Genomic DNA, 12,594 nt, shown 5'->3' with positions numbered 1-12,594 from the left:
TTTATTTAATTAACAAAAAACACTATTAAAATAATATTAAGTTCATAAATAATCAAATTAAAATTATATTGTCGCCCGTGCTTCGCACGGGTTATAGGCTAGTATCAATTAAAGAGATACGATGAAAGATGAATATAATACATATATCGATTTATTTTTTGGGATGATTATATCGATTCCCCAGCGTACTTTATGAATTGTGATATTAACTGTCCCCGTGCATAACTGGCGTATCAAAACGGTTATGGGCGTAGCAAAACGGTTATGAGGGTCTTTTTAAAAAAAATATTTTTTCATAGTCTAATTGTTTTGATTATAAATTTTAAAAAACATTTCATATTTGTTATTCGAGAGAATAAATATTACTTTAAAAATATAATTTTATATACTTTTCAACATAGATAAATTCTTATTTCTCAAACATAAACTGGCCGAACCGTCTAGTTCCAAACATCATATTCTGCTGACCTTGTTTTGGAACCTATGGCTATCAACCTACGTCCTACGAATTGCAACCAGTTATTACAACCTCGGAGATTTAATGTTATACTCCATCCGTCTCGATTCTATACACTGAGTTTGGACATAAAAATTAAGAAATACATATAAGATAGTGGAAAAAATGGGTGAAGTGATGAGACTTATTGATTTTTAATATATAAAATAGAGATAGTGGAGTAAAAATAGCGTGAAAAGAAATAAAATGTTGAAAAGTGGGGAAAACCATTAGCTATTGGGGTCGTTTGATTCGAACAGTATGGGTTGGAACCAAGAATGAGGTTAAGTGCAGGGCTGAGTATTCGGTAAAAACCGAACCGAATTACCGAATACCGAAATAACCGAAATACCGAATAAGCTCAAAAACCATAACCGAATAGTAAACCGAATTTAATTCGGTTATTTTACCGAACCGAATTTTTTATTTCGGTTAAAATCGAATACCGAAATAAAAAAACCGAAATTTTATAATAATGAACCAAAATCAAAAAATAATAGAGAAAATTCACAAAAATAGCGTAGTAAAACAACTTATCTCGTAAAAAGTTGAATATACAGCAATCCAAGGATTGCAAAGTAGTGCAATGAGGTGGGGGTGGATTGTTTACGAACAATCGTTTAATCTGGAAGATAAATGTTTAATATAATTTAAAGTTGGGGTGGGTTTTTTTATCGAATTAGGTTAGTCAGTGAGTTTTAATATTATGTGTATATTACATACGATATTAAGATTTATTAAAAAAATAAACTTTTATGTATATAATATAATATATTGTTTTTTATTTTAAATATTTCGGTTATTCGGTTTTTTCGGTTAATTCGGTAAAAAAACCGAAAAAACCGAAATACCGAAATAGCCTGAAAACCATAACCGAATTAGGTACCGATATATTTCGGTTCGGTTAACCGAACCGATATATTTCGGTTCGGTTAACCGAACCGAAATATTTCGGTAATTTCGGTTCGGTATTCGGTTAACCGAACCGAATGCTCAGTCCTAGTTAAGTGGGTTTGGGCTTGAGGTATCATATCTGATATAATATGTTTGGTTGAATGCTGAAATCAATATATATAATTTTTGTAAAAAATAAGTTATTAATTTATATTAATTAAAAAAAATTAATAAAATTAATATTGTTATATATTTTTGCATTATTGATTTATTTTATATCAAATACTAATATTTCATTACTTAAATAGAGATAAAAATATAAAGATTTGGATGCATCTCATATCTCTATCTCATACCCACCTCCTCACTTGGATATTAAAAACCCATACCTGATTTCAAATATCCATGAACCAAACGTCCCTTTACAATTTTGTACTCCCTCCGTCCCACCCATTTCTTATCGAATGGGTTGGGCACGGAGGTTAAGAAATATGTATAAAATAGTGGAAAAAAGGAAGAAAATTGGGTAAAGTGGTGGGACCCATTGATTGTTAATGTATAAAAAGAAGATAGTGGAGTAAAAGTAATGTGAAAAGTAAAGAAAATTAGAGAAGTGGTGGGACCCATTGACTATTTTTGGTAAGTTTTGAAATGTAAAGAATTGGATGGGACACCCCAAAAAGGAAAGTGTAAAGAAATGGGTGGGACGGAGGGAGTACAAAATAAGTTGCGGTATCTGGTAATAATTTACTTTACTCAATTCAATGTTGATTTTATAATTATATGTACTCTTATCCTGTGTTCGGTAAATATTGCAAAAGAAGATTTAATTTTAAATATCAATTTAAAAATACAATAAAATACTTTAAATACATAACTGAATAGAGATCATAATTGAATTCAATTTACCTGATCATTTTAAAATATATTATGATCAAAAGTATTTACGATAGATCTGATCCAATTTAAAACCTATCGGTATTAGCTCTAACTAAATTTGTCAAAAAATAAATAAATCAATATTCTTCGTCTGATCATACGAAGCCGGACTTATCGAAAATATAGAGACATGAATCCGGACTTTTCTGGCCGAGTTCTTTCGGGTTGGGTAGGACTCTGGCTTTTTGAACGTCTCTCGCCAAAACGCAATGTTGAAGCTTCGTAGTCAATACATGTACTTGACCACCTATATTGTCGTGAAGATCTGAACAAGTTATTTTATATTTTAAAGGAGAGCAGAGCATGAGATACAGCTGTTCTTCGAATCTTGGCGGTGATGTATTCATGTTCATCGCGCAGTAGGCATTACTTCTCTATCTTTAACTCCATAATCACCAACTAGAACTCTTAGAAGTATCTTTTCTAGTTTATCTATTGTCTCTTTGTCCCTTTGACTTGAGACTTACGGCACCTTTATATTATCTCGCATCTCATATATATAGAAACTATCAATTGATTAGTGATTCGGTACCATAATTTTCTGGTAGGTGGGGTCTAATGCTTAATCAGATCATACTCAACTGCTTAAATTGATTATCTACTTGTCCCTCGCACATAGTAGTGATCAGACCAAACTTCACTTCACTTTCATTCCCTGTAAGAACACAACTCAAACATATTAACTACATATAAACACACCTCTGTAGAATGGTTACTGGAAAGCTTATGGGGCTTGAAAGATCATCTGTTAATCCAAAACCTTTCCCGCCAAGAAAACAACCATCTAATTGTCAAACTTCAGCTAAGCTCCCCAAGGGACCAAATTCACGCTCATTCGGCGTTTATTTCCCGCGTGGATCGGCACAAGTCCAGCCACGCCCACCCGAGGTCCCTGAGCTTCTTCACCTCCTGGATGAAATGCGCCAGAGGGAGTCTGTATTGAAGACAGAGGTTCTGGAGCTTAAGAAATTTAAAGAGTCGAGTTCTGTTGTTTCGGTTCTTGAAAAAAGAATTGTCGAAAAAGTTAATGAGCTTAAACGATCGGAGACCATGGTGGCTTGTTTGGGGGATGAGAATGAGAGGTTGAGACAGGAAGTTGAAATGCTGCATTGCAAATTATTTGAACAGAGTAGAGATAGTGGGGAGAGGATTAAGGCTTTGGAAGGTAGGGTTTTGGAGTTGAGTCGAATGACGAAGGTGGAGACTAGGAAAAAGAATCAAGAAGGATCAAAATTGCAGAGGTTTCAGGGCCTAATTGATGTTTCTTGTAAATCTAATGTTAAGACAAATGTAAACATTCTTGAAAAGTTTGATTATTTAGAGCAATCAATATGTAAAGAAAAAGAGATAATAGAATCGGAAATCATATTGCCTAATTGTTCAGGAGACAGTGTAGAGTTTGCTATGTCAGTTGAATCTCGGATGCCTAGAATTCCAAGACCCCCACCGAGACCAAGTGTTCCATGTTCTGATTCTTCAGGGTGTGTACTGACATTAGTTTCAGCTCAGCCCATATTGAAGGTGGCACCTCAGCCTCCCCCACCGCCACCAAAGGGGTTAATGACTGGGGAGGGGAAGGTGAGGAGAGTGCCGGAGGTTGTGGAGTTTTACCATTCTCTTATGCGAAGAGATTCAAGGAGAGATACTGGTGGAGGAGGAGCGACTGATGGGATGCCAGGGACTACCAATGCACGGAATATGATCGGGGAGATTGAGAACCGTTCAGCCTATCTGCTTGCGGTAAGTTTCATCTCACACGCTTAGCTTATCTGAGTATTGCTTTATGTAAAATGCAGCATTGGTCTGGACTGATTATGTTCTTTGTTTGAGGTTAATAACTTGAATTCATGTCATTTTTGCTGGATTGTGACACTAAATATGGGTTGCATCTGTACTGATCGGAGATCACTTCTTAAATTGTGACCAACTTTAAGATATATTTTTGTTGTGTTGTCTCCAAATCAGATCAAATCAGATGTGGAAACGCAAGGTGAGTTCATTAGGTTCTTGATCAAAGAAGTCGAGGATGCTAAATTTACAGATATTCAAGATGCTGTTGCTTTTGTCAAATGGCTTGATGATGAGCTGTCTTACCTGGTAAAAAAGATACTTCTACCACAATCATAAGTTGTCCAAATCATGCCGTGCTGTACCACAGTGTCATCAATTATAATTTTGGATTCTTTTAATTCTAGGTCGATGAGAGAGCAGTGCTTAAACACTTCCAGTGGCCAGAGAAAAAAGCTGATACATTGAGAGAAGCAGTATTTGGATATTGTGATGTGAAGAAGCTGGTGTCTGAGGCATCTTCTTTCAGGGATGATCCTCAATTATCTTTTATCCCTTCTCTCAAAAAAATGCAAGTGTTGTTTGAAAAGTAAGCCAACACCATAGCTTTGTGTTAATTTGCATAAAATTTACTACTATTACATGGTAAGAGAGCTAACTGCATGCTAATTGAATGAGTAAACATCTGTGACTGCACAGATTAGAGAATGGAGCTTACAACCTCTCGCGCACTAGGGAATTGGCTGGCCAACGATATGAAGGATTCCATATTCCAATTGATTGGATGCTAGTTTCCGGATTCACAAGTCAGGTAAATGTTTCTTCCCTTAAAGTTCTGTTAATTTAAACAAGCTCAGATACATTCCACAATTTCTTAACTATATTCATATTGTTACCACATTCTTTTAGTCCTGTTAATATTGCACTGTGCTCACAATCATAACTCCCCAAGCTCTCCAGACAGGTGTCTGCTTGATTTGTTACTAACAAGTATATTGTTGTTTGTTTAGTGACTTAAAAGAGGATCAGATTCTTTAGTTGACCTTTTCTACATTCTAATAAATTGACCAATAACTTCAAGTATCATGCTCATATTATCGACTACATAATCCTAAAAGTTCAAGAAAATGAAGTTCCTTACTTCATTCCTTTTGTTCAAGTATTCTCAAAAGGAACATCAGCATGTGGTTGATCTCTACTAAATTATCAAGTGGCCTAGTCTCTGGCTCTTAATATCTCACCTCTTTCCTCTTATATATATCATTTCATTTTAAGTAAAATATTAGATATTCTAGGCCAAACAAGATCCGAATACTTTAATTTTGTCGGTGTACTTGTTCAAGCTTTTAGAACGCAAGAAGTAACATTACTGCATATAAAAATATCCATTCCTTTTGGACCCTATCTTTAAATATACAAGATTATGTTTCCATTGCCCATGGGACTATTGATCTAAGCCATGTGTCTGTGTTTCTAATCTATTTGTAAGGTTCCATCTCAATAGACAAGTTTAAGTAAATCATGAACATGGTATACTTTTTATGGTTGTGATCAGATTAAGCTAGCCTCTGTAAAATTAGCGATGAACTACATGAAAAGAGTTCTGGCAGAGCTGGAAATGGTCGATGGTGGCTCTGAAGAAGAGGAATTAATAGTTGGAGGAGTAAGGTTCGCTTTCCGGGTACATCAGGTAAACTTTTCATTGTAATCTTTCATATTTAGGTTGTTGCTTCCAGGTTTTGTTGTAAATTATAAGTACTTATATCCTGGACTGGGCAGTTTGCAGGGGGATTTGATGCAGAAACAATGAGGGCATTCCAACATCTGAGAGATAAAGCAAGACTGTGCCGTATACAATGTCAAAATCAGCAAGATTGCAGGTCCACAGCTTGCTGAATATAGAGAACATAATAGCTCTACAAACGGGATGGACGATCAAGGATGATTAAAGTAAATTAATTTTATTTTAGTAGCTAACCCACACTAATTTCCAGAATTGGAATAAGATTAGCGCACTATATCAACAAGGCAACAACTAACCCGTTCAGCAGACAGCAATAATCTATTTATTAGTAATGCGAGATACATGTGGTATTTTGAGTGCTCCTCGCATGTTGTAATTTAGTACCCACTTCTTCATATGTGATAATAAAATTTACAGTAAAAGAATATGTAGATCGTATATTGAGATATTAGATTCAACGTCTTTACATCTTGAGATTTAAAAGAGTGATAATCAATAGTGAGAAAGAGAGGCATATAACTTTTTAATTTCACAAACTAGTTTTATATATAGTTTTTAATTTAATATTTTCACCACTGACATCTCAAATTTTTACCGATATTATATATTTATCTTTTTAAAATTACAGTTAAATAATACACGATTATCAAATACTGAAAAACAACGCTTAAATGAATTTTTTTAGGAATTAAAATTTGTTTTATTAAAACATACTAGTTGATAATCCGCGCGTTGCGGCGGCTTATAAAAATTATATTAATGATTTAATATTAATATTTGTAAAATAAAATAATTTTATGCCTGTCTATAATAACTATATTAACGTTTCAAAATTAATATTTGTAGGATAAAATAAATTTTGTATTATAAAAATCTTGATGTAATATCAATACTAATATATAAAATTGCAAAATTGGAATATAATTCATGGTGAAAAAATGTAAATAAATTTATACAGGTAATAACAATTTAAAGCACGATGAATCTTAATTTTATTTGTATTTTTTTTAAAAGTAATCATGTTTTTACATTGTCACCTTCCGCCAATTTTTTTGGATTGATTGTGCACAAAAACATCTAACTTAAATCCGTGAGGTTGTAGTATTGAGGGAGAGCAGGTTGTGTTTAGATGATCCAAAATCTTACGATTTTAAGTATTGAGGGAGAGCAGGTTGTGTTTAGATGATCCAAAATCTTACGATTTTAGAGGTATTTATAGGTGCAGAGAGACTTGTGTGCTACTCTTTCTCATAATTAAATAATCTGAAACAAAATCAGATTAAAACTTTCAAGCTACTATAATCTGAAACAAAATCAAATTCTGTAGTTTGCTTCTAATATACCCGAAACTAAAAAAGGTAGTTCTAATTTTTGATATTTTTCATCCAAAAATTCCAGAAAATTAGAAAAATAGAACGGAACGATGTGAGAGGCGCCACCTACACGCCCCTCGCTTCTTCACCGTATTTTTCTGTATATAAGGTAAATCATATAAAAATTAACAACAAACATGTTCGATGAACAAAACATTTATTATAAAAGAATAACCAACAAACATACATCACTAATAGTTAATTTATTGATATCATCCATCAATATCATGTCAAGACTATATTCTTTTTCCTTGTTTCAATTTGTCGACTCTCACATAGTGATCTATAACCACCTTTGCTTGCAACAACCTTTATTTTTTTAATACTATATAAACAGCCTTCATGTTGCAGAAGAACGGCACCACCCAGTTAGAAATCAAGCAATAGAACTATGACCAGAGAGAGGTAGAGTTGTGGTATTGAGAGAGAGGAGGTTGTGTTTAGATGATCCAAAACCCTACAATCGATAGGGGTATTTATAGGTGCAGTGTTACTCTTTCCCATAATTAAATAATATAAAACAAAATCAGATTAAAACTTTCAAGCTACTATATTTCATAAATAATTTGAAATAAAATCAGATTCTGAAATTTGTTCTAATATACCCGAAACTAAAAAAGGTAGTTTGTGCTGCTCTTTCCCATAATTAAATAACATGAAACAAAATCAGATTAAAACTTTCAAACTGCTATATTCCGTAAATAATATGAAACAAAATCAGATTCTGAAACTTGCTTCCAATATACGCGAAACTAAAAAGATAGTTCTAATTTTTGATATTTTTCATCCAAAAATTCCAAAAAATTAGAAAAATAGAACGAAGCGATGTGAGACGCGCCACCTACACGCCCCTCGCTTCTCTTTTATATAGTATACTAGTGAATAAAGCCGCGCTTCGCGGCGACGTTATGGATTTTTTATAGATTTAAATACGAATCAATATTATAATTGCATAAAAGTGGTCATCCTGTCAAACACAATATTAATAATAAAATTAGTTCGAACCGGTCTCTCGTGAAAGACAATATTAATCCATAATTAATATTTTTATGATAAAAATATAATACAAATATTATATTAGAGTTGTAATTAGAATGTGGTGAAATCAATATATGATTCTTATTTTATATATCCTATTTTGTTTGTTAATTATTTTCATTTTATGATTCCTATTTATTAGTTAAAAATTATTATTCTTTTATGTACCTAATTTTTTTGCAATTAGTTTTTTTAATGATTAATATCTTTACAATCTTTTATTTTCAATACGAAATTTAAAATAAAACTTTAAGACTAAATCAAAAATTAAAATCGTACGTATTACCCTACAAATCCTAAATATAAATTGTATTTTATCTATGATTGTTAGTTTAAATAAATATAATCCTACTCTTTTTAGGATTTCTAAGTAAGAAAAGAATTATATTACCTTTAGAATCCAAAGAGAAAAGAATTGTATTAACTTTTGGAATCCTTGAACCTGATTTTTTAAATATAATCCTATACTAAATAAGAAAAGAATTGTATCATCATTAAAATTCAATAAGAAATACATCACTAATAAAAAATATTATAATTAGTATAAAAATTTGTTTAAGTGGTCATCCAGTCAAACACAATACTAATCATAAAATTAGTTCGAAACGCCCTCTCCCGTCAAAGACAATATTAATCTATAATTATTATTTTTATGATAAAATTAAATATTATAGTATAATTTCGATCAAAATTAGTTTGAGCCGCTCACTTGTCGAACACAATGCTAATAACAAAACATTACTTATAATGTAGATATTAGTTTGTGTCGCCATACCGTCAAACACAATACTAATAAAAATTATTATAATTATGATAAAGTTAAAAATTATAATTGGATAAAAATTATTTTAAGTTGTGGTCCCGTTTGAATAAAAAAATATTATAACTTAGATAAAAAATTATTTTAGCCGCTTTCTCGTCAAACATAATACTAATAGAAAATTTATTACTATTATTTAGAAAAAAATTAATTTGGGCCGCCCTCCCCTGAAATACAATACTAAATCAAGAATCGTTTACATTATGATAAAATTATAATTATAATTGGATAAATATATCCAATTTCATAGATTTTAACTATTATATTTTTCTTTAAGATTCCTATTTCTTAATTGTTTAGAATTATCTCTCTTTTCTTTTAAGATTCCCATTTCTTCACTACTTAGAATATCATAGATTTTAGCTATTATATTTTGGTTAAAAAACCTATTACTTAACTACTTAAAATTGTATCTCTTTTACTATTTTTTAGCTACTTTACCTATTTTCTCTCAAAAAATTAGAAATTTAAACGGAAAGTTTCTAGAGATTCCACGTAACCTCCCGCGTATGCTCTCAAGAATCATTTACGTTATGATAAAATTATAATCATAATTGGATAAATATATCCATTTCATAAATTTTAGCTATTATACTTTTCTTAAGATTCCTATTTGTTAACTACTTAGAATTTCACAAATTTTAGTTATTATATTTTCGTTAAGATTCCTATTTGTTAACTACTTAGAATTATATCTCTTTTACGATTATTGTTTTTTAGCTACTTTACATATTTTCTCTCAAAAAAATTAAAAAAATTAATCTGAGAGTTTCTAGAGACGCGTTAAGATTCCTACTTCTTAACTATTTAGAATTATATCTCTTTTACGATTACTATTTTTTTTAGCTACTTTACCTATTTTCTATCAAAGAATTAGAAAAATTAAACTGAGAGTTTCCCGAGACGCCATCACCGCACTGCATCCTCTTTTATATTTTTTTAGATATATAATTTGAAAAAAATTAATCAAATAAGAATATAAATTTATAACTTTTGAAAATAAGAATTCAAGTTTTCTAAATAGTACTTGTCTATAATTTTTAAATTATAATTTTATTTTTTTATTCAAAATTTAAGAAAATTATTTTTAGACCACTTTCCCACCTCTGGCCAGCATCATATACTTGTTTTATCTTTTCTTGTCCAAAGAATTTATGTAATCACGTTATTCAGTTTTCTCCGAAACGACTAACATGGATCCGTCTTGCAAAAAGAATCGTATTATTTTTATGATTTCTAAATTAATATGAAGAAGAATTGTATTATTGTTAGAATCTTTTTAATAGATTCTATAGTATTATCTTTAAAATCGAATAAGAAAAGAATTGTATTATCTTTAGAATTCTTAAACCTTATTTTTTTGAATTATAATTATATTTTCTATCCGAAATTTAAGAAAAATTAGAAGACTGAATCGAACAATTGTAGAGACACCCGCATCCTCCTTTATATATATATATTGATTGATTTTTTAAATTGAGTCCGGATATTATAGCGTCTTTTTCCCCTTTTTTTCTATACTATCAATGTTACATTTTCAAATTTTAATATTAAAAACACAGCGAGATTGGGAACGTTATCCTGTAACCCACCACAGACGAACAAAACCCTGTGTATCTTTCTCGCATAGTCGATAAGGTAGCAAATGCAATCCTCCTAGTTATCTTTCACCAAAACAAATATACATTTTCACAAAAAACGATACACACAGAGGAGGAGAAAGAAGAAGAATGGCGTGTATGTCAATGGCGACATTGGGTATATGTTCATACGTGGGCCCATCAGCTTCCTTATCTGGGTCATGTGGTTCAAGGCCCAGAAGCTCTGTTTCCTTCAAAATGGCCCCTTCCAGCCTGCCCACTACCTCCTTTCTCACTTCATCCTTCTCTTCACTCTCTATCTCCTCTTCCTCTTCATTTTCAGGTATTTTCTTTTCTGGGTTTTTGTTTATTTTAATTATTCTTGTTTTTTTTCTTTATGATTTGTATATGCGTATGTTGTTTGGATGTGAAAAGGCCTTTCATTTGTGAAATTTTGAGTTTTTAATCAATAATTTATGTATTGTGCTATCTTTTGAGTTAGGTCTGTTTTTTTTTTTTTTTTAAATTTCTGTATGATAAGTGAATGTAATATCTTGGTAGTTTGTAGTGTATATGTGTTTAGTCTAATATGATTAGTTAACAAAATGAGATCATATTAACAAAAGGAGAATTAGTAACTTAATATGGTATCGATTTCGGGACCTCCATTGGACACTAAGGCTGAATGTTGCTCAAGGAATATAAATTTTGACCAGCTTCTAATCCCATTAAGTTGTTTCCTTTTGATAGTTCTCAATAAACATCTAAACGAAGAAAGTAGAAAAATTGCCTTTGAGCTTATCTTTTGAGTTGATCAGGTTTGGTTTCTAATTTTGAGCTTATGTATACATAGGAAAAGTGAATAGAATGTCTTGGTAATTTGTGTTGTAGATGTATCTTGGGTGAAGTACATTCTTGAAAATTTATGTAAAATCTGAATTTGTTAGTAGTTAGATTAAAGAGAGTTGGTGACTTAACATGGTCGAGTTCGGACCTCCATTAATCCTCAAAATTTTAATCGATTTTGAAACTAATGCTGAATTTTGCCTAAGAAAGATTGTTTCTATTTATCGAAGGGAGTGTTATGGCCGCTTATTGTTAAACATTCACATTAAGAACGAACAAGATACTGTAGTAAGAAAATTGCCATTATGACAAATAATTGAAATTCACTCATTTACTGTCTTATCCTTTAGGATGTCTACTGACAATGGGTTCCACTATAAAAAATATTAGGAAATTAAGGATTCCTGCACCTCTGTAGTTTGTCTTAAGACATTTTACCAAAAAGAATTCTTTAGTTATCCTATCTATGTTTGTTTGCTCAGGAAAATTAGTCAAAGGAAAATTATTTGCAAGTCAAAGAAAAAAACGACTAATGTTGTGCTTGGTTGGGGTGAATGAATTTGGAAGGAAATGAATGAAATTTGAACTATATTATGAACAAATGTTCAAAAAAATCCCTGCCGTCCCCCATTCCATTCCTTACACCCTAAACCAGAGTTCACACCCCCAATCTGAAAAGGAATGCCCCATTCCCTCCTGTACCTAATTTGTTGTCAAATCTCATTATAAAATTTTTCACTTACTTTTTTTTATTTTCAAAACTTCCCTCCTACCTCTTATATTTTCTTTTATATTTGCTCATTTCATTCCATTTTCTCCAGCCAAACACAACATAAATTGAGTGAGGAAAAACAGTAACACCTCTAGGAGCCGGAACATATCTTACAAACGTATTATTTTCCTCACCTAATAGTCTGATACCCAAAACAAGTAAAGCCTTCATTTCCAATATTTTCGTGGTACTATATGGTTGATGTTTCTGATGCATTCTCAGTCGTACTTCACAATTGAACTTCTAAATATGGTTGAAAGATTCACCCCAAGCTAAACCTGCCTGAGTAGGGCTGAAAGTTATA

General features: G+C 31.5%; 1 protein-coding gene across 1 annotated transcript; it reads left to right on the top strand.

Moving 5' to 3' along the window:
- The first annotated feature begins 2,904 nt into the window (after positions 1–2,904).
- LOC108206897 (protein INCREASED PETAL GROWTH ANISOTROPY 1) lies at positions 2,905–6,282 on the top strand. Its single transcript, XM_017377326.2, has 6 exons — positions 2,905–4,069; positions 4,295–4,426; positions 4,525–4,706; positions 4,817–4,928; positions 5,673–5,807; positions 5,897–6,282. Exons 1-6 carry the CDS (start codon positions 3,038–3,040, stop codon positions 6,011–6,013), a joined length of 1,710 nt encoding a protein of 569 aa, XP_017232815.1. The 5' UTR covers positions 2,905–3,037; the 3' UTR covers positions 6,014–6,282.
- The last annotated feature ends 6,312 nt before the right edge of the window (positions 6,283–12,594 follow it).

Source organism: Daucus carota, chromosome 2, assembly GCF_001625215.2.
Source record: "Daucus carota subsp. sativus chromosome 2, DH1 v3.0, whole genome shotgun sequence".
In the NCBI taxonomy this organism is placed as follows: Eukaryota; Viridiplantae; Streptophyta; class Magnoliopsida; order Apiales; family Apiaceae; genus Daucus; species Daucus carota.
This window is presented reverse-complemented; position numbering and strand designations above follow the sequence as displayed.